Here is a 27,555-nt window from a genome sequence, read left to right as displayed (position 1 = left end):
ATTTATTCAATTGCACCATGGTGATATTCTACGACTCCTTCTCCATTGCTGCTGCTGCTAAGTCGCGTCAGTCGTGTCCAACTCTGTGCAACCCCATAGACGGCAGCCCACCAGGCTCCCCCGTCCCTGGGATTCTCCAGGCAAGAACACTGGAGTGGGTTGCCATTTCCTTCTCCAATGCATGAAAGTGAAAAGGGAAAGTGAAGTCGCTCAGTCGTGTCCCACTCTTCGCGACCCCATGGACTGTAGCCCACCAGGCTCCTCCATCCATGGGATTTTCCAGGCAAGAGTACTGGAGTAGGGTGCCATTGCCTTTTCCACTAATTAGCTGCAAATTGTCTGTAAAGAGTAAGTTTCCTCTGCTATTTAATTATTCTGAGGTACAGCTCATGTGTGACTGGAGCCCGGGTCTCCCAGACACAGGGGTGACGAGCTGCCTGCAGGATGGTGTGGCTCCACGTCCACTCCAGGGAGGCCGGACCAGCTCCGCCAACCTTGGCTCCTAGGAGGGGGTGGCCTCAGATGAGCCTGCTCTCCCCAGCCTCCTCTCGGCCATCTCCCTGGAAAGGCAGGACAGGAGCCCGAGAGGACTGGGGTGAGGGGCGGGCCGGGTGTCATCAGTGAGGGGCCCACCAGCTGTCCCCAGGCACCGCCGACCCCTGAGCAGGGTCTGCAGGAGGGGCCGTGGGGCTGGGCGGCCTCCTGCTGCTTCTGCTGCCGGATCTGCTGACCCCGAGGGGACCCTCCACCCCTGCCCCACCCCTACTCTGCTCTCCTGTGGGGCCTGGGTCTCCCGCTTCTCTCATCCTCCGGGGAACTTCCTGGATGTCCAGGATAGGGCTGCCAGCCAAGGCCCAGCCTGGGGTGCAGCACGCCTGCTGGGGAGGGGGCAGGAGAAAGAATCAAGGAGGAGACCCGGAAGCCCCTCAGTGCGGGTGGGGCCCCTCTGCCTGGAAGGAGAACTGCGACTCGCCCTGTCCTTGCACTCCTGGCCTTTAAGACCAGGAGGGTGACACCCCCCACCCTCTCCCCGCCCCTCCCCGCCCCGCCATCTGTCTGGTTTCCTAGGGGCCCTCGGGGACTTGCAGCCTCTGGGAAGGCCCAGCCCTGGAGTTCCAGCCAAGGGTCCAGGCCAGGGGCCCGCATGTAGGAGACATGGGAGGAGCAACAGAGGAGGAGACAGATCTGATGTGCGAGGCTGGGCCCCGTCTCCACTGGCCCAGCCCTCCAGGGTGCAGCCCCTCCAGGGAGGCCAGGAAGACTGTGGGAGACCAAGGGGCCCCCGAGGACCGTGGCCACCGCACATCAGCTGGGGACAGCCCTGAGGGGCAGGAGGGCGGGGCCCGCTCACCCCCCAGTTGGGCGCCCTTGGGGTTACAGCTTCCTTGGGTGGACGGGGTAGGTGGAGGGTGGCCACAGGCTCCTCACCTCGCCCCCAGCACCTGCGTCTGCCCCACCTCTGTCCTGATTGATTGATTGATTTGCGTGGTTGCGAGCAGCTGTGCTTTATTGACCAGGAGGTTGTCATCAGTGAGTGTGATGGGGGGTCTCCACCCGGGGCCCTGGATGCACAGCCGAGCACAGGCCAGGATACGGGGCCAGGGGCCTGTGTGCGCAGGAAGCTGAGCCGATGCTCCGATTCTCATTGCTACCTATCTTCACCAGCCCCTGACCCCAGCCCAGGACACCTGTTCACGGCTCCCGAGCAGGGCCCCCTGCCCACCCCACCCCTGAGGCCGGGAGGGCTGTGAGTCGGGGTCCCTTGTTTCCATACTGTGGACCTCCCTGGGCCAAGGTGACCAGGTCAGGACTGTGAGCGGGGAATCACACCGCTCAGGGCCACACCCGCCTGGTGTCTGCACCCACGGCCTATACAGACAGGGTGGGCGAACCCTGGCAGGTCTCCCTCAAGCAGCGTCATTGCCTCTTGTGCCTCTGCTGCAGCTGCTGGCCTTTCTCTTACCTGGGGCCCTGTGAACCCCGAGTGATGGCGTCCAGATTCACCCTCCTGGTGAGATTTGCAATTCGGGAGCCTTGGTGGTGAATCAGAAGACGGTGAATCTCAAATGGATTTGGGAGTTCCCTGGTGGTCCAGTGGTTAGGACTCAGCACTTTTACGGCCAAGAGCAGGCTCAAGCTTTGGTTGAGGGACTAAGATCTCACAAGCTGTGCAACACAGCCAAAAACAGAAGCTCAAACAAGCAAAAAAAAAAAAAAAAAAATGGGGGCTTTGAAGGAGACATCCAGGCACTTGAGGCCCAAGGCTCACAGTGACTCTGGTGCGTCATGAGTCCTGGTGTTGTGGAACCCAGAGTCGCAAAACACACCTCAAAGGACACTCAGACAGTGAAATACAGTTTATTACACCAGCAGGTCCAAGGGGAGTCAGTTCCCAACAAGCACCCTGATGTTTCTGAGAGGCCCAATTTTATACCCCCCACTGTGTGACGGTTACATGTTAGCAACCTCTTTGTTGTATATGATGGAGTTCTACAACAAGTGGGTACTAGGAGAACAAACAGTTAAGTTTAAAGGAGAGGAACAATGATTATGCATCAAGGGGGGATGTCTCCATGGTTAATCTAACAGGGGCAGCCTGACCTCAACAGCAATCTCTGCTGTGTGTAGCGAGAGAAGTCTCCAGGAGACCTGGTTTTCACCAGCAACGGTTTTCTCACTCTTGGGCAGGGCTCAGGCCCAGTCCACATCCTGTCTTTAAGACCAATGACAGGCTTCAAGATGGAGTCCCTCTTGCTTTCCTCACACTGGCCCCAACACTGGGACAGCTGGTCATCACCGTAGCCAAACACCCCATGTGGAGTGCATGTCTGTGTGTGTGTCTGTGTGTGTATTTCTGTGTGTCTCTGTGTGTCTGTGTGTGTATTTGTCTCTGTGTGTGTCTGTGTGTGTGTGTCTCTGTGTGTGTGTGTCTCTGTGTGTGTTTCTGTGTGTCTCTGTGTGTCTGTGTGTGTATTTGTCTGTGTGTGTCTGTGTGTGTGTGTCTCTGTGTGTGTGTGTCTCTGTGTGTGTGTCTCTTTGTGTGCGTCTCTGTGTGTGTCTTTGTGTGTGTGTCTATGTATGTGTGTGTGTCTGTGTATGTGTGTGTGTCTGTGTGTGTGTAGTGCACATCTGTGTGTGTGTCTGTGTGTGTAGTTTATATCTGTGTGTCTGTCTGTGCGTGTGAGTCTGTGTGTGTCTGCATATCTCTGTGTGTGTCTGTGAGTGTGTCTCTGTGAGTCTGTGTCCGTGTGAGTGTCTCTGTGAGTCTGTGTGTGTCTGTGTGTGTCTGTGTATGTGTGTGTGTTTCTGTGTGTGTGTGCCTCTGTGTGTGTGTCTGTGTCTGTGTGTATCTGTGTGTGTGTCTGTGTCTGTGTGTATCTGTGTGTGTGTCTGTGTGTGTGTGTGTCTCTGTATGTATGTGTCTGTGTCTGTGTGTCTCTGTGTGTGTGTATGTCTCTGTGTGTGTATCTGTGAGTCTGTGCCTGTGTGTGTATGTGTGTGTGTGTCTCTGTGTGTGTCCCTCAGACCCCACACTCTTGACGGCAGCAGACAGCAGAAATCGCTCAGCTCCCGGGCTCCCTCCACTCCCACCCCGCCTCCTGCTGTGTCAACAGTGAGTGAGGAGGAAGGAGCCCGAACCTCAGACCCTGCAGCCCGACCTTGGCCAGGACCCAGACTCCAGCCCTTTTGTCCTCTTTCTCCACAGCTTCCGGGGGTGTTTGCAGAGGATTCGGAAGACTGACACTTGTGCTTATAGAATCCACCCCAGCCCCGGCCTGGAAAACAGACCAAGAGGGTTCTCTTGGGGCCCATGGGGGGTCTCCTGGGGGGCGGAGGGAGTCCCGCCTCCAGCAGCTCCTCTTGGCCCCTGGCTGCCCACGCCGGCTGCAGGGCTGAATGTCTCTCAAGGCCCCGGGGCTGGCCAGCCCCTGCACCCTGACGGGCGTCTGGTGGCCCAGGACGAGGGCCACCGTCCAGGGAAAGGACAGGGGAGGGGCCGGGCACTGCACTGGTCAGTGCTGTGGAGGAGAAACAGCTCACAGCGCACATGCGAGGACCCTGCATGGCTCAGCTGGGATGTGGGTAAGGAAGGGGTTAGAGGCCCTGGAATGTTCCGAAGGCCGTGAGGCTGACGTCTGACCACGGACTAGATGAGGGGCAGGAGCCAAGCCCAGGATAAGCCGCCCGTCCCTCAGCCTGGACCCCAGGGCTCAGGTGTGGCGCATGTCTGGTCTCTGAACTTTCTAGGACCGCTGAGAAGGAGCTCACGGGCACCAGGCTGGCTCTGCCAAAGGCCTCGGGCATCTTGGCCCTGAGTTCCCAGAGCAGCAGCAGGAACCCTGCAGGGAGCCCTGGGCCATGGGAGTTTGCAGCACGTGGGCATGAGGGCTGCGGGGACACAGGAAGGGACATCTCTCCCCAGAGGGCACCAGATGGACCCTGGACGGACATCTGAATGTGGGGCAGAGAGGTGGGGAGTTTAAATCCCACAGCTCACTGGGTCAAGCACACCAACTCTCCTGAAGATAGGAGAGGAATACCCCTCTGAGAGGTGCTGTGAGGATTAAATGAGATCACACTTGTGAAACCCCTGGGCATTAGGCCTGACCACATGTGGGTTCAGGATCAATGCTAGTCTTCCTTCCATCCATCCCTCCCTCCCTCCCTTACTGCAGGTATAAATGCTCACACACACAAAGCTCTTCCACAGGAGTAGCTTCCACCAGCAGCACTTGGGAACTGGCTCCTTTCTGTTGCAGAATTAATTCCTTGCCCCTGACTTGCTAAAAGGGACATCTGTTTCAGTCCTGAGGAGACTGGACCCCTTTTCTGGTGCCCACCTGTCAGGACCCACGTTAGGCATTATTGACAAAATGGAGGCACGGCCCCAGACCCCTCTCCTCATTCTGCAGGCATGGTCCCGGGATGAAGGAGTTAGGCCTTCTAATTCTGACTTGTCTTTTCCTCTCCTCGGCTGAGTTGACTGAAAAGGAATATTAAGGTGCTTATTGTTTTTGAGAGAAGCATGAGAAGGCATAAAGCCTTCTGCAGCTGTGCTCAAAGAATAATTCATAAAGTTAATCACTGACATTTGTTCAAGGACTTTTACAAAAAAGTGTTCCAGAGTGAGCACACAGGCCGCAGCTTGAGACCATGGGAGGGATTGCTATCTGAAGCCTATTTGTGAGGAAAGTGTTTATGGCAAAGGAGTTTGCTGAATTTAGGGCTTAGGAATAATTAAAATAGTTAGAAGCTAAAGATTTAAGGGATGCTGTAATGTTAACATATTCTACTATAGCTTATAGAAATTAGGGACTTTAGAGATATTATTAGGTAGAAGCCCTTTCTAAGAAATAGTGAGCTTAGGATACTAGGGGCAAACAGGATTTAGAAAGATAAGAAATAAACTAAGGAATGTGGTATGCAGCCCAGACATTAGCATGAGTTATGGTGTATTCACCAAGGACACATGAGAAAAAGTAGATAAGAGAATCACTGAGGAAGGAACTCCTTTTGAAGGGCAACAATGATTTATGGAGACAACAAATCTGGGTCAGTGGGAACTGAAAATATCAAACCTCTGACCTAATGCTTTTGTAAAAGTATAAAAGCTTGAAATAAACAGGCAGTCCAAGAAAACTGAGAGGCTGCCTCATTTTCTCGCCGACACCGCTCACCCCTTCAGGTTGAATCCCTGGCTGCTGGAGCTGGACTCCGGCACCCACCTTCCCTGGAGCTGACAGCTGGGAGGGGGTCGCCTGCCAGTGACTCCTGGTTGGGGAAACGAGGGTCAGGATGGAAGGTTGCTGGAAGGAGGTTGCTGGAAGAGAGGACTGATGTTTACAGCAGGCCCTGCCTTAGTCTGGGGAAGGCAGGAGAAGAGGAGGATGTGGAGGAGAGTCAGAAGCCGGGGCGGAGGCATGGGGGGGCAGGGTGCCAACTAGGTGGGGGGCCGTTGTGGGGGTTCATTGCGAAGCGCACGAACAGGCACAGTCCAGCCACGTTTGGGAGCCGGTTCTCAGGGATTCCTTCGTGGTTCCCACAGCAAACACCGAGGCATCCTCCAGGCTGAGCCCTGTCCCACAAAGTCACGCGTGGTGGAGACGCCGCCCGGGTCCTCAGCATCTCTGGTGATCCACATGCGAGGCTCAGACGGTGCGCCAGCTGGCGGCCAGCACCCAGGCCCAGGGAGCCTGGAGGCCCCTGGAGCCACTGCCCTCGGGAACAAGAACCAGGCATGCACACCTGAGTGCAGGACCTTTATTCAGTGTGGGCACTCAGCGTCGCTCTGGCCTTGCCTACTGGGGTCCAGCCCCAGTGGAAGCAGGGGTTTCGAAGGGGAGACGGCTTCGCGATCAGGATACGATAGAATTAAAGATATAGAGAGTGGTTAAATAAGGATAGCTCAGTGAGAAAATTCAGTGGAGAAAAGAGGCTGAATAACTTGGTTTATGTGGAAAGCTAATAAAATTCCAAAATAAGGAATTTACGTCACCTACTAGGCCACAGGCGTCTTCCCGTTCTCCCAAAGGAGAGGAGACACTAAGGCCTCCCCGGTCAGATCTTAGAAGCCCAGGCAAAATTAGTAGGCTTGACGAGCCTCCACGCCCCAGATGGAAATTCAGCCAGAAGGTGAGAGAAAGAATGACATGGGGAGACCAAGTTGCGGTGAACAAGGCCCGCACTTTATTTTCCAAAGTAGTTTTTATACCTTAAGTTATGCATAGAGGATAATGGGGGAAGGGGTAGAGTCAGCAGTAAGCCAGGCTTTCTTCCTGCAAACTTATCATATGCAAAAGTTTAGGTGATTTACATCATCTTCTGGCCCGGAGGCCTGTTAACATTTTAAGATCCTTTCTTCAGAAAACTTATTTTTCTCTAAAGGTGATTTTTCTAAAGTCAGGCGCCACCCTCTGAAAGCATTAGATAAAGTTGCATTCCTATAGGGCAAAGGTGTGGTGGGCTATAACAAGAAAAATTATTAAGTCAAGGGTCCAAGGTTACAAACATTAAAGCTACCACTTACATTCCTATGCATCAATTATATTAATCAATACTCTGCCAGGGACACAGTAGGTAAGGGATATGGAAACTTAGCAGCAAACATTGGCCCAACAAGTGAAAAATCCTTCACCAATACAATTTTTAATCAATCTTTTAACTGCTCAAAGGAATCTGTATTTAGACAGTTTAGAACATTTCATGCCTCTCACAGTTGGGAGGCTCTGAACAATCATATGTGGCCGGAAGAACCTATTCAGGCAGGCTGCTGCTGCTGCTGCTAAGTCGCTTCAGTCGTAGGTTGAAACACCCTTGGCACACCCAGGAACTTTATTAACTGGAGTTGTAAGTTAACTCTTTTTCAGGGAGAGGGTGGGGGACAGCCCCCCGTAAAGTCAGAGGTGTAGGTGAGAGCACAAAGCAGTAAAGTAGGCAGACTCTGGTTTTGGGGGTAGATGCTCGAGAATTTCCAGGAGGACTCCTAAGGCTCGATCCCGCCTTTGCGTATGCCAAGCCTCCTTCCTCATGACCTTTGCCACGGGCGGAGTTCCTCACGCTGGCTCCCGGCACTTGCCAACTGGTACCAGCCCGGGGTCACTTGGTCTCCGGTCCCGACGGGTGGTCAGAGCCCACCTGACTGCGAGGAAGCCCCGCGCGGGGGGCGGATCTGGGACTAGGCCTCGCTAGGTCCTGCTTCCCTGGGCGTGTCGTCGGCTCCCCGGTCACCACGGCAGGCCGACTGCGCGGACGGCTTCTTGGGGCCCAATCCCCACCTGAAGCTGATTCCCGAAAGGCAGAGGAGCGGGTACAGGCAGCCGGCCGACCAACCCGAGTGGCGGCTGGGAGGCGGGCGCGCGCGGTACCCGGCGGCGGCTGGCGCCCCTGCTGGTATCGCAGCGCGGGTTCGGGACGCGGCTGCCGGGCAACGCCTCTAAGCGTGTCCACTGCGGGGACTCCAGTCCAGGCTGCTGGGGGCTCCTGTCCGCGGGCTCCAGTGTGCCCCAAACCCCAGCCGGACGCTGGGAGGGATGCAGACTCACCGGCCGCCCCTCCCTACCCTAGCACCCTCCTCCCTACTCCAGGACTGATGTTTGTTCTGAAACACCCAAGATGCACAAAGCCGAGGGGTTCGTGGGGAGGAAGTATTCAGGCAGGCTCTGCCCAAGGTGAGCCCCAAGGGGAGACAGAAACAACGGCCCAGCAGAGGCTGGCTGCAGAGAAAGTGGAGACAGGGCCCCACCCTTCCCTCACTTGGGTGGAGTTGCCTGAGCTCTTGGTAGATTTCCTGTGTAAATTGCAAATCTAAACCCCTGCCCCTTCCATAGACTTGGAATAAGGTGTCACTCGGATCAGGCCTCCAGACCAGATGTCTGAACCCTGGTGACATCACGTCACTGCTTTTTTCCCACAGTATCTGAAAGAACAGCCTGGGAGAGGTTGATCACCTTGCCCAAGGAGCTTTGGGGAGATAGTGGCCAAGGCCAGAAGGATCTTGGGGACAAGACCTGAGCCCGACCACAATTGCCACATGCCATCACCCTGGATCCGCAGAGACCCCGCTGAGCTCCAGGCGCCCTGCTCCTAGGCCTCTTCCCAGCACCCCTTTCCCTGTCCCTGGTTTTTGCAAACGTCCCCCAGCTAAGGGGTACATGCAGATCTCAGCACAATCCAATCCACCTTCCCAGGGCACGGCACCGGAGGACAGCTGTCATCCACTCCACCCCCCCGGGACAAGGGGGAAGCCCGCCTGCGGGGGAGGGGACGCAGAAGAGCTGCCAGCCGGCTAAGCCCTCAGCAAACAGGACCCCAGGAAGCCGTGAAGACAAAGCTGGAGAGTCCCCTCCGCCACACCTAAGGCTGGAGAAGCTCCGCTGTGAGTCTTGCTGCCTTTTCTGGATCCTTCCTTCTGCCTTCCCTGACCAGAAAGAAGGGAGTGTCCTGAAAAGCAGCTGCAGATACACTTGTCTACGCGTGCCTCACAAGAGTCCTGTGAACCCCTATGACTTTATTACTGCTTCAGGAAGAGACAGATCTGGGAGTTCCCTGGTGGCCTAGTGACTGGGATTTCACTATGAAGGTCTGGGTTCGATCCCTGGTCGGGGGACCAACCTTCAAGCCTTGAGGCCTGGCCAAAATACAAAAAGAAAAAAAAAACCCAGAAAGGCAAATCTGCAAACAGCCAGAATTTAGAAGTCATGCTGAATGTGAAATTCAAGCTATCTGGGAGGACTGTAATTTACATGACAAGGTCACAGGTGATGTGAAAGAGTGGTCTGAAGTACCCTTTATACCAAAGGAAAGATGAAATTTCCATAGAAGACGACGAAAACATTGGAGCTTTCCTCCACATCTGAGTTCACGGATTCCTGCATTTTCCCCACAGACTCCAGGTTAAGACCACAAAGTGACCCTCCGGTGTGGACTGTAGCCTGCCAGGCTCCTCTGTCCATGGGATTCTCCAGGCAAGAATACTGGAGTGGGATACCATACCCTTCACCAGGGGATCTTCCTGACCCAGGATTCAAACCCGGGTCTCCCACATTGTAGGCAAGATTCTTTACCATCTGAGCTACCAGAGAAGCCCAAGTGATCCTCAACAGGCATTTAAATTTAAAATTAGAGAAGAGGAACATGTCGGCGAGGATCTCCCCCAAGAGATGAGGATCCCTCTGGAAACCTTCGCTGGTCTGGGGATCTGAGCCCAGACTTTGCAGCCAGACCTCCTCCCCCCGAATCCCGACTCCGCCACTCGTGCCGTGTGACAGGCCGAGCCTCTGTGTCCTCTGGGCCTGCGCTGTCTCCTTCTGCAAGCGGGGAAGCAGAAGTCCTGTCCCTCTAGGGCCGTCGGGCAGAGAGCTGAGGGGGGACAGGGCAGCCTCTGTACCGTGGCTGAGGGGCAGGCTGCTGCAGTCTGATGGAGGTGTTGAGAGAATGTGCCAGGCCTGGGGGCTGCTTTCCTTTCCCTTCAGGCTGTAACAGATGCCCCCTTTCAAGAAGTGGGGTCCTGGGGATGCCTGGCTCTGGCCATTTCCGTGTTGATCTCTTGGCCTGGAGGCCTCCCTCCCTTAACCCCACCTGGCCAGCTCTCACTCAGCCTTTATACTTAGCTCAGATAGTGCCCCCTCTGAGAAGGCTTCCCTGAAGCACACCCACCACTGGGCTTATGCCTGAGCCCAGGGCGCTAGACCTGTTACTATCAATGCAGTTGTAACAGCCAGCTGCCTCCATCAGCTTCTGTATCCACTTCTCATGGGGAACCCCTGGCTGATCCCTGGGCTCTTCATTTCTCTGGTGTCCAAGGATCCATCTGTGGCCTAGGCCTTAGCAACGGTATGATTAGTGAGTGAATGGGTGAATGAATGATTAAGTGGCTTCCCCAAGTCCCTGTACACTCAGAGAATCCTGGAATTGAGCCTGGACAGCTCAGGCTCCCTGGATGGCCTTGCAGCAGAGAGCCAGGGTGGGGCCTCTGGGAGCCCCGAATCCTGGGATCCGGTGGGGTCTGCATGGGCAGGCCCTGCTTTCTGTCAGAATCACCCAGCCCTGGGGTGTTGGACCCCCTCCTGCCTCCTACTGCAGCTCTGCTCAGTGAGCTCCGCCCCAGAGGCCTCGTCCCCACAAACTCAGAAGGCTTTGTTCGCATCCCCGGCCAAGGAGCACCCTGGACCCACTGTAGCTGCAGAAGCTGGATTTATTGGTGGATTCTGATTCAGGGCTGCAGTCAGGTCCCTGCTGCCTTGTGCCCACCACCAACCAGATGGCCTTGGCAGGTAACCCACAGCTCAGACCTGGAAATTCAGGAATGGTCATTTCTCTTTGGTTGCGGTGCTATTTTTTTAAGAATGAAGGATAACCCCATTCAAAGCCAATGCTGGTAATGCCCAGAAGCTTGTAGTGGCCACAGACTCCGATGAGCACCTTGTCACTTTCATCAGGGAAAGCAATAAAGGTGTTGCCATCTTCCTTCCCAAATGGGAACAACCTCCCTCGGTCCGTGTATATGACCAAGTAGCGGAGGAAATTCTTATAGGAGCCGTAGATTCCTGTAATGTGTTCTTCGGGCAGCAGAATGACTTCCTGAGGTGTCCCACCTGGGGCTCCATATTTCTCACTCCAGGAGGAGCCAAACCTCACCTGGATACTGGAAGAAAGGGCGAGCTTTGAAGGTCCAGGGTCTGGGTAACCCACAAATCCCCAGTCCTGTAAACACCACCCCTCTATGTCCAGCAAGGACAGCCTATCACTGCACCATAAATCCCTGAGCTCCTGACTTTGGTGCCTGAGTCAGGCTTCCTGGTCTCAGCACCTGCTCTGCCACTTTCAGGCTCTGTGATTTGGGGCTTGTTAACCAGCCTCTCCAGGGCTAAGTTTGCTCATCTGCAAAGTGGGACTGATTTGGGGGAGCAGTCACTGAGATCTTCCATCAGGAGAGCTCCCCAAGGTGCCCAGTCACCGTGACCCTCAGGAGGTACAGCTGGTCTCCTGGCTCAGAGTAGGGACCTGACCCCCGGCCCAGCATTTGGAGCCCCAGTCACTGCACTAGGCCAGGTGGGGGCCCCAGGAGCAGGTGACCTGTCTCTGTGACCTTCCCCCACCTCAGTGTCCATCCCAGAGTGTCCCCTCCTCACTGGCCCCGCCCACACTCTGGCCCTGCCCACACTCTGGCCCCCATGGTGTCTGCTGCTCAGGCCCATTCCTTCTCCCCAGGTCCCTGGGACCCTGAAAATGCAGAGCAAATATCTACCCCAGGCCTGGAGCAAAGCACCCATTTAACCATTAGGGGAAGACCCTGGGCTTGCTGCCTCTACACTTCTAGTGTTCAATCAGTGGTCCTCTTTCCTTTTCTCTTTGACCCTAACCTGGGCAGAACTGCTTTCCCATAGGCATTCTCAAACTGAGAGACCATTTCTGGTTGAGCTGAGTTGGGGTTGAAAGGCGACAGTGGGGAGAAGCACCCCTCCCTTTCGGTCATCCCAGGAAGCAGAGGCCGGACTTGCAGGAGAATAGGGGAGGGGACAGGGCTGGGGTGCAGGGGAGGAAACAGCAGAGGAAGAGGGACAGACCTCAGCTGACTCAGGAGACATCAGCACCCCAGTGAGGGTGCTGGGAGGAGGGACCAGCCCCCTCCCCAGGTTCCTGAGACTGGGGCAGGGGCTGGGATGCAGTGATGGGCTCCCGGGCCCTGCTCAACTCACCTCTTGATTAGGCCCAGAGGACCTATGAACACTCGAATCCCGGTGATATCGTTTTGGAAGTCTCTAGAGGTACTGAAATAGGTACCTCCTCCAGGCCCATACTTCTCTATTAGATGAAAGAACCAGGTGGGGAAGAGAAAAAAATAAGCACACGGTGACGTGTTGGCTGTTTCTACCCAGAGGAGGACACAGCCCCTCAGACGAGGGGACAGGCCTGAGAGCAGAGTCCGTCTGTGACAAGGGCTGGCCCAGACCCCAGCCCTGGACAGAGGGAGGGGTGAAGGGGGCCTCCAGGGGGGTGGGCTGGGGGGACCCCCAGCCAGACTTACGCTGTGCCCAGCAGGTGGGGCTCCACAGGAAGGCGAGGGTCAGCCACAGCAGCATGGCTTCTGGCTGGAGATTCAAGGGCTCCTGGGGAGAATAGCACAGGCCTACGATCTCAGAGAGGGGCCTCCCCTGACCTCGTGGGCCCAAGCATGGTGGGGGCAGGGCCTTACCTGGCCTGCGGAGTCTGTCTTTTGGTACCTGGATGTCCGCCACTGGGCCTTTTATACCCTCCTGGGCCATGTGGGCCCCCCTCCAGGAGGAAGGAGTCAAGGGGTCAGCAGGGAGCAGGAAGGAGCTGGTGGGGGGGTCTTCTGGGGGAATCCCCAGAGCCATCCAGTGGGGAGGCTCCCGGATATGCTGTGTTTATTGTTTTGGCCCCGCAGCCTACACAAATACACGGAGACAATGACAGGTATTTTACTCTGACCTCTGGGTCTCTCTTCTGGGCCCTTGCACTTGACCTTGACTTCAGAGGTGGGGGAGGTGTCCTAGAGCCCTTCCCAGTTGACCAAACAGGGTCAGCCTCACAGGGGTGCTTCAGGGTAGCTGCCTGCAGAGCTTCGTGGGGCCCAGGGCTCCTGCCTCGTGTAGAACCCAGTTCAAGGTCCAGAACCCCCACGTGATGACAAGGAGAAGGGGCACAGATAGTGGCCTGGCATGTGCCAGTTTCACTGGGGAAGAGCTGGCTTCCAGGAACCGGGGACTCCGGCTTTATCGGGATGGTAGTGCGGGGGCCTTGGTGTCAGAGTGGAGGCCCTGTCTAGCTGCCACCTCCCTTACTTACATCATGACCCGGGGTCAGGGGTCAGCACACTGTGATCCGCAGGCCAAGTTCCGCCTGCCATCGCATCTTACACAATCCGTGAGCTAAGAATACATTTTACATTTTAAATGATTAGTAAAAATTCAGAAGAATAATGTGAGATTTGAAAAGTTCATGAAATGTCAATGCCATTGCCAATAAACAAGTGTTATCACCCTTTTGGGTTTCCCTACAGGCTCAGCGGTAAAGAACCCGCCTGCAATGCAGAAGATACAGACATGGCTTCGATCCCTGAGTCAAGAAGGTCCGCTGGAGGAGGGCATGGCAACCCACTCCAGAATTCTTGCCTGGAGAATCCCATGGAGAGAGGAGCCTTGTGGGCTACAGTCCACGGGGTCATGAAAAGTCGGACACGACCAGGCAACTCAGCACACATGGAGCAGAGAGCAGCCTTGTCCAGAAGCTGGCCCCTCCTTCTGGGCCTGCACTGGTCCCCCTGGACAGGCTCCTTAGGGCTCAGGCCCCCCTGATTCCTGTGGCAAAGGTGAAGCCTTCACCTGACCTCCAGAGCTCCACATACGCCCCCAGAGTCCTCCAGCCCCATGATGCCTCTGGGGAAGGGCAGGGCCAGCCAGCTGCAGGGGGCAGAGAAGCCCTCCCGGGGCCCCGGATCCTTCTGGGGAGGTGGAGACGCAGGAGGCCTAGGACCCCGGCAGGTACAGCTCCTGGAGGAAGGGGCCCAGAGGCGGCACAAAGTAGCTTGTGTTCCTGCCCCAGCCCAGTGCCAGGCACTTCTTCTGCTAATGCTGCCAATTAGGAGGCTTCATTCTCACTGCAGACTGCCAGGGTGTGAGCCCAAAAGCAGGGTTTGTCTGGCCAAGACTCCAGGATGCAGTACCTAGGGTGGGAGTTGGAGGAAGTATTGGCTGCCAGATTGGACAAGGAGGGGATGAGGGCACTTGCCCGAGGGCACACGGGCGGCACATTATCACGGAGGGCAGGGGCATGGTTATAAGAGACACACATGCACACACGTGCTTTCAAAATGCACGTGTGCAACACAGGATGCACCTTCTAACATTTGCCCAGCTATCCCTACACCCAGGAGTTTGCACTGCCCTGAGCAGCTGTGTGCACCATGCACACCTATGCTGGAAGCCCGGTCCCCAGAGGAGCCCTGCCCCCTCGGTCACCCGGGGCCCAGTGCTGGCTCTGAGCCCACTGCGGAGATTTAACACAGGCCCTTTGTCCCTGGGGATCAGAGTTGCGCACAAGGGGGTTTAGGAGCATTGAGACCATAATCCCCTCTGTGGGCGTACCCCGGATCTCAGTCTTCCAGGAGCCCGGAACAACTGGGTCTCCTTCTCCCAGCCGGGGCAGATGCTGAGCCAACTGGCATGTGGGTCGGGGGCAGGTCAGGACTAACATCCCTTGCCTCCCTCTCCACTATGCTCTGCAGTCCTAGGACAGCCGATTGAGGCCTTGGTCCCCAGCACACTCAGAGCTGGTGGGCACCTCCCTGTGGCCCCTCGGCAGGGAGCCCCTGCCTTGCTTGCTTGGAAGCTGGATCCTGCGTCCCAGGCTCAGGCTCCTGGGGCACGGCAAGGGGTGCTGGCTCCTGCAGGCGGCCACATCTGATGTCCGAGGCCCCAGGAATCAGATGGAAGATCCTGCTGAGCAGGGTAGTGGGGAGATCAAGAAGGGAAGGGGCATTCTGTCCCAGTCCCAAGAGGAGTCCAAAGCTGGCCTTTGTGCCTGGTGGGGCTTCCCTGGTGGCTCAGATGGTAAAGAATCTGCTTGCAATGCAGGAGACCCGGGTTCCATCCCTGACTTGGGAAGATCCCTTGGAGAAGGAAATGGCTATCCACTCCAGGATTCTTGCCTGAAGAATCCCATGGACAGAGGAGCCCAGCAGGCTGCAGCCCATGGGGCTGCAGAGTTGGAAACGACTGAGCGACTTTCCCTCGCTTGCCTTTGGGGGGCTGTTGCCACACCAGGTGGCCCCCTCTGAAAGGACAACTTGGCTGTGTATTTCTGAAGCTCTCGATTCTCCGCCTTTGCTCATTCCCTTAAAAATCTCACTGAATGCTCTAAGCAAAACATTTTTCTCCAGCTTTCTGCAGAGAAACTCAGTACTTTTAATGGAATGCCAGGTAGCCCGGCCACACGTTTTTGTCTAATCTTATATGTAATTAAAGTCCCATTAGTGCAAGTGCTGAAAATAAAATGACCTCCACCCCAGGGTCAGGTTGATGGAGGCAAGATCTCCAAGTTCCATTCCCCGAGGCTGCCCTGACACAGTGCTTTTCACCTTGTGTATCGGTCAGCCTGGGCTGCTGTAACCAGTACTGCAGACTGGGGGCAGGGGGAGGGGCTCAAACAACAGAGGTTTATCCCTTACAGTTCTGGAGGCTGGAAGTCCAAGATCAAGGCTCCAACGGACTCGGTTCTTGGTGAGGGCTTGCTTTCTGGTCCAACCCACTGCAGGGAGTTAACCAAACAGACTGAGGTTTTCTGAGAGCCTCTCATGAACCCCAGATTCACTGTATCCTGCCTACAAACCCCTAGACCCATATCAATGCAAGCCCATCTGCCTCCCTCTTTTTTTAACTTAATTAACTTTTTAACTTTTGTCTGTTCTAGGTCTTCGTTGTTATGCGTTGGCTTTCTCCAGTTGCGACAAGTGGGGGCTCCTCTGTAGTTGTGAGCACGGGCTTCTCGTGGCGGTGGCTTCTCTCGTTGTGGAGCACGGGCTCTAGGCGTGCAGGCTTCAGTAGTTGTAGCGCGTGGGCTCAGTAGTTGTGACACACAGGCTTAGTTGCTCCCTGGCATGAGGTCTTCCTGGACCAGGCATCGAACCAGTGTCCCCTGTAGTCAAACTGGTGTCTCCTGTAATTCCCATTACAAGGTGGATTCTTAGCCACTGGGCCATCAGGGAAGCCCCTGCTTATATCTTTGAGAAGCTTCAGTTCAGTTCAGTTCGGTCACTCAGTCACGTCTGACTCTTTGCAACCCCATGAACTGCAGCATGCCAGGCCTCCCTGTCCATCACCAACTCCAGGAATCCACCCAAACCCATGTCCATCGAGTTGATGATGCCATCTAACCGTCTCATCCTCTGTCGTCCCCTTCTCCTCCTGCCCTCAATCTTTCCCAGCGTTAGGGTCTTTTCAAATGAGTCAGCTCTGTGTATCAGGTGGCCAAAGTATTGGAGTTTCAGCTTCAGCATCAGTCCTTCCAAAGAACACCCAGGGCTGATCTCCTTTAGGATGGACTGGTTGGATCTCCTTGCAGTCCAAGGGACTCTCAAGAGTCTTCTCCAACACCACAGTTCCAAAGCATCAATTCTTCGGCGCTCAGCTTTCTTCACAGTCCAACTCTCACATCCATACATGACCACTGGAAAAACCATAGCCTTGACTAGACGGACCTTTGTTGGCAAAGTAATGTCTCTGTTTTTTAATATGCTGTCTAGGTTGGTCATAACTCCTTCTGAGGAGTAAGTGTCTTTTAATTTCATGGCTGCAGTCACCATCTGCAGTGATTTTGGAGCCCAGAAAAATAAAGTCAGCCACTGTTTCCACTGTTTCCCCTTCTATTTGCCATGAAGTGATGGGACCGGATGCCATGATCTTAGTTTTCTGAATATTGAGCTTTAAGCCAACTTTTTCACTCTCCTCTTTCACTTTCATCAGGAGGCTTTTGAGTTCCTCTTCACTTTCTGCCATAAGGGTGGTGTCATCTGCATATCTGAGGTTATTGATATTTCTCCCAGCAATCTTGATTCCAGCTTGTGCTTCTTCCAGCCCAGTGTTTCTCATGATGTACTCTGCATAGAAGTTAAATAAGCAGGGTGACAATATACAGCCTTGACGTACTCCTTTTCCTATTTGGAACCAGTCTGTTGTTCCATGTCCAGTTCTAACTATTGCTTCCTGACCTGCATACAGGTTTCTCAAGAGGCAGGTCAGGTGGTCTGGTATTTCCATCTCTTTCAGCATTTTCCACAGTTTATTGTGATCCACACAGTCAAAGGCTTTGGCATAGTCAAGAAAGCAGAAGTAGATGTTTTTCTGGAACTCTCTTAGAATTGCTGGGGTCCAGCATTCTTAGAGAATTACTCTGTTTGTACATGTCTTGTTGTTTTCTAGAGTTTGGAAGTGTCTAAGAGAAGCAGGTGTCCATGCTGCCCCACCTGCTTATCTTTCCTTCCATCTTTCTGTCCTTGAACTTGTCTTTCCAAACAGATTTCTGGAACAATGTTCAAACAAAACTAGGGTTACTTCCAGATGATGGAATTTAAGGCATTTTTCTATCTCTCTTCTGTTCTTTTTCGTACCACTTCCATTTTTAAAATAGGGTTGTACTAATTTTACAAAGTAAAAATGATTGTTCTTTTTTAAATGGGATACATTTTTAACCTATAAGTTCTCAAAAGATATGAAATTGGAGATTCCCAGGGTCAGGAACAATATGGGGAATGGGTTCTCTTACTTACCTGGGGGAGTGTACTGAGGACCTTCTCATGACTTAAAAACCTTACAAACATGAAGCCCATTTGGCTAAAACATTGCGCCCACAGAAAAGGTATCTTAAGAAATGATGAGAGGGACTTCCCTGGTGGTCCAATGGCTAAGACTCCATGCTCCCAACACAGGAGACCCGGGTTCAATACCTGGTCGGGTAACTAGATCCCACCTACCACGAATAAATGATCCTGCATGTCGTCACTAAGACCGGTGCAGCCAAATAAGTAAATGAATAGGAGTGATTGGGAAGATGTGCCAAATTTATAAATTAAGGTTTTCCTAAAGATATCATTTTACTTTTCTTTTTTTTTTTTTAAGAATTAAAAAAAACGTTTAACAAATATCAAACACACGCAGGATAGAATCACTGTGAGGAGGGGGAAGGGAGGGGTTGACTTGACACTCAAAAGCCTCATCAGAAACGGCAGAGACTGGGGGAGACTGAAGAGCCACACACACTGACACATGTGCACTGGACGAAGGGCAGGGCACAGACTGTCTGGGTCTAGATAATGGTTTCTTCCTTCAGCAGCGTCTCCTTCTGCATGGAGCTCAGTTCTCCTCCCAGACTATCCAGGTTTTCCAGGTACGAGATCTCTTGGGTGTCCTCAGTACTCTGGGAAATGGGCAACAAATGGCATCTAGGACAGGCTATTTCTTGGATGAGGCAGATGGCACCAGCCACCATGAACAGAAGGATGCTGAAGCCCAGGACGTAGTAAGGCCACTGTATGGAGAACTGCGGGGGGCTGGGCTTCATCCGCAGACTCTGGATCTCCAGGGCATGCAGCAACAAGGCCAGGAAGGCACAAGCCCCTGTGAGGAAACTGATGAAGGCTGACACAAAATTGTGCTTCCGGGTCCTCGGAAAGAGCTGAGACGCAAAGGACACCATGATGAAAGTGGTGAGGAAAGACAAGACAACGGCGGACAGCAGGGAGACTCGGCCGAGGATGACGTAAATGGATAAGGGTCGAGGCTTCCAGCACTTGATATGGAAGCAGTTCTCAAACAGGCCACTGAAGAACACTTCCTGGGACTCCTCGTTCACCAGCCGCACCCAGAAGGGGAAGATGGAGACCAGCCAAGATATCATTTTAAATGACAGCAACTTTTCAACTATCCAACACTAGGAGACTGATTACAAGTTTGGTTCTGGTGATTTTTTTTTAAGTTTCTTCTTTGAGCTCCTTTGACTGACTTTTATTTTCTAACAAGAAGGCATTATTTTGATAATCATCATAAAGCTACTTTTACTTTGCTAAGAAGTCTGGTTCTGCAGAGCGATTTTCCCCATTAGCTGAACATTTGTCCAAGGTGGGGGCGTCATGAGCAGCCCCAGATAGGACACGTGCCAATTCTTCAAGCTTCCCACTTTAAAAGGAAAAACAATCCTCTTTATTAGTCAGATGACCTGGTGGCTCTGCCATCGGATTCTGTAGGGGAGAGATCTCCTGGACGTGGACAGCAAGGGAGATTCCCATGAAGAGGGGCTCTACGCAGGAAACCTGAGCAGCTGGTGAATGACAAAGAGGGTGAGGGCGATGGGAAGGCAGGGCCCAGAGCCGTCACAACGTAGACACGAGTGCAGGGAAATGAGCGTTGTTTCAGGCGCCTCAGTTCGTTGTGTTTTCATCTACCAGCTGTATTTAGCAAAAGGAGAAAATGTCAGTGTTGAGCCATTTCCTCGCTTCTAGACAAACACCGGGCCGGCTTGAGAAGCCGGATCTCAGCTCACTACCGCCCCCTCGTGTCAGACGGGGTACCTGGGAGGGACAGGTGCAGAAAGGAAATGAAATTGTACTGGAGAAAAATCCACCTGAGAAGGGGGAGGCTGTCCGCTCGGGTGGGTCCTACGAGAGAGAAAGAGAGAGAGAGAGAGACTCCAAGGGAACTGTGAAGATTCAGCCTGGCTCTAGAGACGGTGGAACAGCATCCACACATCCCTTAAGAAATCCCTCACAAGTGACAGTTCTATTGTCAAGAAATTTGGGAAACGCAACCCACTATATTTTCTCTTTCAGATTCCTGATGCATTTTAGCAAGTAAAAGTCATTGAAAAGTTCTGCAACAAAAAAATTTTTTTATTATTACAACTTTTATTCTGAAAAACTAATTTTTTTCTTTATATTTTTTAATTTATTTTTTTATTGAAGGATAATTGCTTTACAGAATTTTGTTGTTTTCTGTCAAACCTCAATATGAATCAGCCATAGGTATATCCCCTCCCTTCTGAACCTCCCTTCCATCTCCCGCCCCATCCCCCCACTCTAGGTTGATACAGAGCCCCTGTTTGAGTTTCCTGAGCCATGCAGCAAATTCCCATTGGCTGTCTATTTTACATACAGTAATGTAAATTTCCACGTTACTCACAACATACATCTCACCCTCTCCTCCCCTCTCCCCATGTCCATTAGTCTATTCTCCATGTCTGTTTCTCCACTGCTGCCCTGTAAATAAATTCTTCAGCACCATTTTTCTAGATTCTGTATATATGCATTAGAATATGATATTTGTCTTTTTCTTTCTGAGTCACTTCACTCTGTATAATAGGTTCTAGGTCAACAAAAAAATTTTTTTAAAGATTTCACTTTCCCCAATGTCTGTGATCATAAGCTCCTTTTACAAATGAAGTCTATTCACAGCCTTGGGAAATAACATTCCATGGAATACATGTTGGGAACCACTGCTAAAATAGAGGCATGGCTGAGGAGGGCTGGGCTGTTCCAGAATCGATCTAGAGAAAGAGAAGTAAGGTGGTCATTCTGGTGCTCACACTGGGGCCTCGGGAGCTGGGCGTTCTCTTCCTTTCAAAATTCTGCTGGCTGGGTCACAGGGTGGCGATGCGGATGTTGGTGATGGTGGTAGTCGGGGTGACGGTGGTGATGAGAGCCCAGGCACAGTGCTTATTCTGGGTTTGTTGTCCAGTCAATCATTTGTATCTGACTCTTCTGCGACCCCGTGGACTGTAGCCTGTAAGGCTCCTCTGTTCATGGGATTTCCCAGGCAAGAATACTGGAGTGAGTTGTCATTTCCTCCTCCAAGGGATCTTCCCAACCCAAGGATCGAACCAGCATCTCCTGCATTGCAGGCGAATTCTTTACCACTGAGCCACCAGGGAAACGTGCTTCTTCTATATCGGATATTGTTCTAAGCCGTTTATAAATTAACTCACTTTATTCTAACCACCTGAAGGAAAGGTACAATTTTTTAGATACAAAAAATGAAGCTGAACTCATTCATAGCTGGTGGGAACATACTATTGGTACATCCAGTTTAGAAGACAGTTGGGTGTGTCTCCCAGGCCGCTGTACAGTTTGTGACATGTTCAAATCAAAATAACACCTTTGGGGCCACCCACAGGGCCTCCCGATGACCTGAGGGGGCTATTTCTTCAGATAAGAGGCCTCTTGAGAGGCCACCGGTCTCAGGTGAAATTCTCAGAGGTCGATACTGAGGCGGGTGAGGATGGCGTGGTGGCTGGCTGCAGCCTGCTTCTCCTTCTGAAGGAAGGGCACCGTCACCCAGCCCAGGGGACCCCACCTGAAGCTGGGCTGGGGGTTGGGGGCTGGGCGCTGGGCACCACCTCTGGCTCTGCCCCCAGCCCCTCTCAGGGTTGACGTGGGAACTTCCTCTCGTGGCCGGGAGGGGGTGCTGCCCGCGAACTGCAGAGCAGCCTGGGCGGAGACCTCCTCTCCCAGGACAGGGGTGTGAGGCCCTCAGAGGCCATCCTGAAAAATGAGGGGAGATGTGAATATTTCTTGGGTTTGTTCACTTATTTGTTGATTAGGTGCCCCTCCCTCCCAGCCATGAAAAGGTCTGTCTGGGTCACTTGTGGGTCACCAGCTCTGAAAGCAGAGATCACACACCCACACCCACGCCCTCCCCTTTCCCAGGTCCCCTCACCACACGTGGCTGCAGGGCAGGCCTGCGCATCTTCCTGGTATCGGCTCAGAAGCTCCTGGGCTCCACCCTTGCTGGCTCTACAGACTCCTGGCCAGGCCAGGCCCAGGTCCCCGTATGGGTCCCTGGAAGGGATGGGTGAGGGACACAGTATCTTGAGGGCCAGGCCTGGGAAAACAGGGCTGGTGACATATCTGGGCCCTACTGCCCGCCTCCCAGGACCTTCCTCCTCCGTCCTGCCCTCTCCACCATCAGGGGACTAACTCTGGCCCCAGAGGGAGCTGCCTGGTCTTGTCTTCCCAGGACAACACTGGGTCTGACATAAGCCTCGCCAGCCAAATCTATGGTTCTTCCAGTAGTCATGTATGGATGTAAGGGCTGGACCATAAAGAAGGCTGAGCGCTGAAGAACTGATGCTTTCAAATTGTGGTGCTGGAGAAGACTCTTGAGAGTCCTTTAATAAATGATCTTTCTGATCGAACTAACCTTGAAAGGGTTTTGTTGTTTGCAACCAAAACCCGCATAGCACAGATAAGTGGACGATGATTTAGGAGTTAAAGAGTGGTCTTGGAGTGGACGGGACGCAAGTGTCCGTGAGGGTGTCCAGGAAGCCACCCAGGGCCACCGAAAGTGCAGCAAGGTGTCAACTTGAACATATACACTTTTATTAGCAAAGGGGACAGAAGGGGACTGGGCCTGACTCAGCAGATGGCCCCAACTCTCGGGGGCCACTGGCTGGGCTCAGGCCAGCTGTAGGAACGGGAGAGCCCAGAGCAGAGGAAGGAGCAGCAGCATCAGGCAGGAGTCCAGCCTGCAAGTGTTGTTTTGGGCCAGAACCTCTCGGATCCACTTGTAGTGCACACTGATATTGGTGTAGACACCCGGCCGGTTGGGCCTACCGCAGCCCACTCCCCAGCTCACGACTCCAACTTGATACCACAGCCCTTTCTTTTCACAGACCAAGGGCCCACCTGAGTCACCCTGGGGACCAGCACGGGTGAGTCCAGCCTGGGGTGGCGCGGGAGGGGTGAGCAGAGAGGCCGGGAGAGTAGGAGGGGCTGTGGCCAGGCAGACAGGGTGCAAATCCCACCCCTCCCCTCCACCAAAGTGAGCAAGCCTCAGCTTCTGCATCTGCAAAGTGGAACAGTGGTCCCTCCCCCCGCCCCCCAGGGTGGGCACGAGGCCCGAATGGAGGGCAGGGACGCAGGGTGCTTTCTGGCCAGGGAGGGGAGGCGGGCGGCTGGGGTGATGCGCGAGCTGGGGACGGGAGGGACACTCACAAAGCAGGAATCCTTGCCGCCTTGAGGCTCGCCAGCGCAAATCATGTCTCCCCAGATGTCAATGCGGAAATCGGGCATTGAGAACAGGTGATTACACATGGTGGTGTTTATGATCCCGACCTGCACTTCCTGGAGGGTGTAGGGAGATGGCAGACCTGCCACGGAGTTGAGGGAACAGAGAAAGATGGCGTCCTGAGCCTCTCCTCTGCCATCAGAATGGCACAGGCTACAAAGGCATGCGGCGGGGGGACCCTGGGGCACCCACAGTACCTGGGACATTGCCCTTGACTCCTCTGCTCTAGCCCAGCACCCAGCACGTGGTGGGTGATGAACACACCACAGAAGGGCCTAGAGGAGGGACTGGCTGTTACAGCTTCCCTCACTGCAGCCTGCAGAAAATAGGCCTTGCTCCAGCCCCCAGGGAGAGACCTTAGCACTCCGGGGTGGGGCTGGTGCAGCTGGGATGGTTTAGGATCTGCACAGTCCAGCGTCCAGTGCCTGTGGGAGTGGGGCAGCCTGGCGTGCTCTCTCTCCCCCTGCAACAAGCCTGCCTAGCCCGAGCCCAGAGCTCTACCAGGTGCTCCTGCAGCATCCCTGGGATGCAGTGTAATCAACCTTGGTCTTGGGTAAGGAAAGATTCAGGAGGAAGGTCACCCTCCTTCAACCCCGGCAAAGCACCAGGAGCTGCCAGAGCCTAACATGAACCCATGCATGCTAAGTTATTTTAATCGTGTCCAACTCTTTGCAACCCCATGGACCATGACCCACCAGGCTCCTCTGTTCATGGGATTTTCTAGGCAAGAATAGTGGATTGGGTTGCCATGCCCTCCTCCAGGGGGTCTTCCCGACCCAGGGATCAAACCTGGGTCTCTTATGTCTCCTGCATGGGTCAGCGGATCCTTTACCATTAGCACCCCCTGGGAAGCCCTGATATGAAGCCAGGCCTGTCCAAAGTCTAGAACTGAATCACCTCCTTGTCCTGCAGAGGATGGTGATCCCATTAACACTGAAAGCTGTTGAAGCAATCGTTTCTTGACTTCCAGGCGCTCTGCTAAGCCCTCATGTAGGAATGCTTTTAAGCCTCAGAACTACCCTCTCTGGTGGGAACTATTATTACCCCATTTTACAGATGTGGAAGGTGAGGCAGAGTGAGATGAAGTGCTTTGCCCAAGGTTTCCCCACTAGTACAGAGTACATCAGCTCTGGGGGTGGGGTCAAGAAGTCACCTTCTACCTGTCGGAGTGAGGGTTCAGCTGGCGCTGGATGTGATTGCCTGTCAGCTGGGGGAGGGGCAGTGTCAGCCTGGCTGGGCCCCTCAGCTCACGGCCATCCAGCCCTTTGGGCCCAAGAAGTCTACACTGGGGCCCTTTCTCCAGCCCCCTGGGGTGCAAGGAAAGGACAGGGCCAGTCGACTCCCTTCTCCTCACTGGCAATGCCAGGTGTGTGGCTGGCTACTCTCTCTGGGCCAAGGAGCCCTGGCTTCTCCATGGATCCCCAGGGCCTGGGAAACTCTCCATGCCTCTCCGGGTTTCCTCATCTGTAAAGCAGGCATAAAGATGCTCCCAGCTCTTTGGCAGGTAGACTTCAGAAGGAAGAGAGTCCTTGGAGCCCTGGTACACACAGTGCACCAGGGGAGCTGGGTCTATCACGGCTGCTGTGGTTGAGGGCAAGGCAGGGCCGTGCTAGGCCCGGGGGCAGTGTGACCGGGGTCTAATTCGTGAGCCTCTCTGGGGGACCTGGGCCCAGCAGATTCGAGGGACTCGTGGTAAGACAGAAATGGGTGGCAGCTAATGGCAACCCACTCCAGGGCTCTTGCCTGGAGAATCCCATGGACGGAGGAGTCTGGTGGGCTACAGTCCATGGGGTCACAAAGAGTCGGACGCAACTGAGCAATTTCACTTTCACATTTCACTAATGCCAGCACATGGAGCCCCGCAGAGATTGAGTGGGAGCAGGGCTGGAGCAAGGCTTAAAGTTTCAAGGAGAGAATGAATGAGCTGGCACTCCAGGATGGGAGGGCTCCCACCTCCCACCGCCCCTGTCGGTGCAGAAGGGGTGGGGGAGCTGGAGTGGGAGGCTGGATGGAGGGGGTAGGGGGGAGCACCCTGCTGGGGTAGAAAGAAGGGTTTCCTGAAACACAGACACCCACTTCCCCCACAGCACCCAACAGACACCCAGCAGGCTGAGGGTGCTAGCCTGGGCCTTCCTCTCTGGTTTCTGGCTCACAATCTCCGGAAGAGAAGGGGAGCTTAGGGTACATACAGAAAGCCCTGCTCTACGGGCGAGGGGCAAGGGTGGAGAGCCAGCATCCAGAGAACACTGAGCAGGCTGCCAGCATGAGGCTGGTGCAGCTAGAACCAGCAGGCGATGGCACTGCCACCCTCGCCTGGCCCATACCCGTCTGTCCCCAGACTCACTCAGCTCCTCTTCAATGTCTCCCCAGCCGGTCACCCAGCAGTCACTCCTGTTCTCAAACTCAGAGATGGAGGCCATGACGCAGATGGGCTGGATGTACTTAGTATAGGTGACTGAGGAGGACAGCTTCAACAGGGCGATGTCATACACCGGAGCGCCCAGATAGTGGGGGCTCAGGAAAATCTGGTCCACATTGTAACGGTTGTAGTAGGCTTGCAAGTTCCAAATGGATGGTGCGGCAGACAGCTCCCCAAACTGGACTGACCAGTGAAAGGGATTTCGGTTGCTATCAAGGGAGGAGAGAGCCCTCAGGGGTCTTCAGAGGGAGAGTGGGCCATCCCAGCATGCCTGGGCCACTCCCTGAGACTGCCGGGCCACTGCCCGGCTCATCCCGGACACAGGTCCTCCTTCCACAGAGAGGCCAGGGCAGAAACGGGGAGAGCCCTGAGCCCCAAACAAAGTCCCACACCTGGGGACGTGGGACAGGAGGGTGCCTCCCCTGCCAGCTCACCTGGCCAGTCACTCAACCCCCTGTCGCCTCCAGGGCCCTCCTCTTAAGGGGACCAGCAGGTTCACGGGGGTCACACAGGCTGGGCTCCACACAGCTTCGGGAACCACTGACCCCACCAGCCGGGCTCCTGTCCAGCACTTACCTCAGCTCATTCCTCCCCCAGGGGTACACCTCCGCTGGGAGGTGGGGTGAGGAAGGTGGAGGCTGGAGGTGCCATGTGGGGACAAACGAAGCAAGAAAGAGAACAAGACACACAAACGTTCCGGAAAAAACCTCATAGGGTTTCCTCAGGGAGCGCCCTGGGGGCCTCGTGCCGGTGTGGAACGGGCTGCAGCCCAGCCTGGGGCTCAGGAGCACACGACGGCCGCGGCCACGTGGCACATGGGCGCGCGTCCTGGCACAGACCGGGACGCGGGGTCAGCGGGCCCCCTGCGCCCAGACTCACTTTTCAAAGCAGTGCGCGGCCGAGAGCGCCCAGCGGCGGTTGAGCAGGCTCGCTCCGCAGAAGTGGTAGCCCCACAGACGCAGGCTGCCCTGCCACGGCCAGTGTCCAATTGTTGCATCCTTTCCACCCACTATGCGTGTCGGGATGACCCGTTGACCACAAGGCCCTGGGATGGACAGACGGACACCAGGCTGAGCTGCTGCAGGCAGGCTCATCCTGTCCACCCTCACCCACTGGGAAGGGAAGGGGCTCCCGGGGAACTGCGCGTCCTGGAGGGGGGGGGGAACGGCGCGTCCTGGGGTCGTGACACTCAGGAAGCGTCGAACGCTGGGGACCCGCCCCACGTGGCCCGCGGGCGCCCGCCCCATCCTGCCCGCCCCCGGCCCCCCGGGGCCCATCAGTTACATGCGAGCATCGACGAGTTCTGAAAACCTGGAGCGGGGAGAGGGAAAGCTGAGGCGCCCTTCGCGCTCGGGCCCACGAGCCCTCCGCGGGGAAGCGCCTCCCGCACGCCTTACCTGGAAGCAGCAGGTCCTTGTCCCGAAGGGCTGCGGGCAGGAGACGAGGTGAGTTCCCCACTGCCTCCTCGCGCCCCAGCCGCCCCCCTCACCCCGGTTCGCGCCCGCAGCCCTCGCCGCCCGAGCTCACCCTGCTCGGCGATTTCGATCCGCACCAACAGCTGCGCCAGCAGCAGCGCCGCCCCCTGCAGGCGCATGGCCTCGCCCCCGGCCGCCCGGCGCCCTCTCCGCTCCCGCTCGCTCCAGGGCCCCGCTGAGCGCCCCCTGGGGGAGAGGGAGCCGCGGGAACCCTGGCCACCCTCGCCAGGCCGACGACCTCCCTGGTCCAAGGTTTGTTTGGGTACCTGGGACGTCACAGTGCCCGGCTTTGAGCATGTTACTGGGACTGGTTCCCAACGACGTACCTTGCTATGGCCCGGGAACCGGTGCGAGCAGCCAACCCCTCTCGTCCGCCATGCTGGGGCCTGGCCGCCCCCTGCTGCCCTCTGTACTAGCCGCTCCTTCCTCTAGAAAGGACCAAGGACCTGGCCCACCGTCAGGACTCTCATGAAAGCACAGTCCCAAGTCCTCACTGAGTGCTGATTAGGGCCGCGCACTGTATTATCTGCTGTTAAAAGTGATGACCTTCACTGGACCCACAGAATAAACTGGCCTGATTTGACCATCT

The 27,555-nt window shown here is 55.0% G+C and overlaps 2 protein-coding genes and 1 long non-coding RNA gene across 3 annotated transcripts; all 3 read right to left on the bottom strand.

Moving 5' to 3' along the window:
* Nucleotides 1-10,675: 10,675 nt before the first annotated feature.
* LOC113883719 lies at nt 10,676-12,303 on the bottom strand. The gene is made up of 2 exons (XR_003508718.1): nt 12,198-12,303; nt 10,676-11,143 (listed from the first exon to the last, which is right to left on the bottom strand). It is a non-coding gene; the product is annotated as an uncharacterized LOC113883719 (long non-coding RNA).
* A 5,822-nt stretch (nt 12,304-18,125) lies between these two features.
* On the bottom strand, nt 18,126-18,912 carry LOC113883402 (transmembrane protein 225B-like). The gene has a single exon (XM_027527072.1). It carries the CDS (start codon nt 18,910-18,912, stop codon nt 18,322-18,324), a length of 591 nt encoding a protein of 196 aa, XP_027382873.1. The 3' UTR covers nt 18,126-18,321.
* A 3,450-nt stretch (nt 18,913-22,362) lies between these two features.
* LOC113883401 (testisin-like) lies at nt 22,363-27,085 on the bottom strand. The gene is made up of 6 exons (XM_027527071.1): nt 27,019-27,085; nt 26,889-26,948; nt 26,776-26,802; nt 26,371-26,536; nt 25,417-25,700; nt 22,363-23,154 (listed from the first exon to the last, which is right to left on the bottom strand). The coding sequence occupies exons 1-6, from the start codon at nt 27,083-27,085 to the stop codon at nt 22,838-22,840; spliced, it is 921 nt and encodes a 306-aa protein (XP_027382872.1). The 3' UTR covers nt 22,363-22,837.
* Between the last annotated feature and the right edge of the window lie 470 nt (nt 27,086-27,555).

Source organism: Bos indicus x Bos taurus, chromosome 25 (assembly GCF_003369695.1).
Source record: "Bos indicus x Bos taurus breed Angus x Brahman F1 hybrid chromosome 25, Bos_hybrid_MaternalHap_v2.0, whole genome shotgun sequence".
NCBI classification, from domain to species: Eukaryota; Metazoa; Chordata; class Mammalia; order Artiodactyla; family Bovidae; genus Bos; species Bos indicus x Bos taurus.
The sequence above is the reverse complement of the archived record's forward strand: the minus strand, read 5'-3'. Positions and strand labels throughout refer to the sequence as shown.

Excerpts from the sequence above, each read along its gene's own strand:
- LOC113883402 (XM_027527072.1), bottom strand. The coding sequence starts at position 18,912 with ATGATATCTTGGCTGGTCTCCATCTTCCCCTTCTGGGTGCGGCTGGTG.
- LOC113883401 (XM_027527071.1), bottom strand. The coding sequence starts at position 27,085 with ATGCGCCTGCAGGGGGCGGCGCTGCTGCTGGCGCAGCTGTTGGTGCGG. Across the intron at positions 26,803-26,888 it reads CAAGGACCTGCTGCTTCCAG|GTTTTCAGAACTCGTCGATG; the intron begins GTAAGGCGTGCG and ends TCCCCGCTCCAG. Across the intron at positions 23,155-25,416 it reads AGACATTGAAGAGGAGCTGA|GTCTGCCATCTCCCTACACC; the intron begins GTGAGTCTGGGG and ends ACTCCGTGGCAG.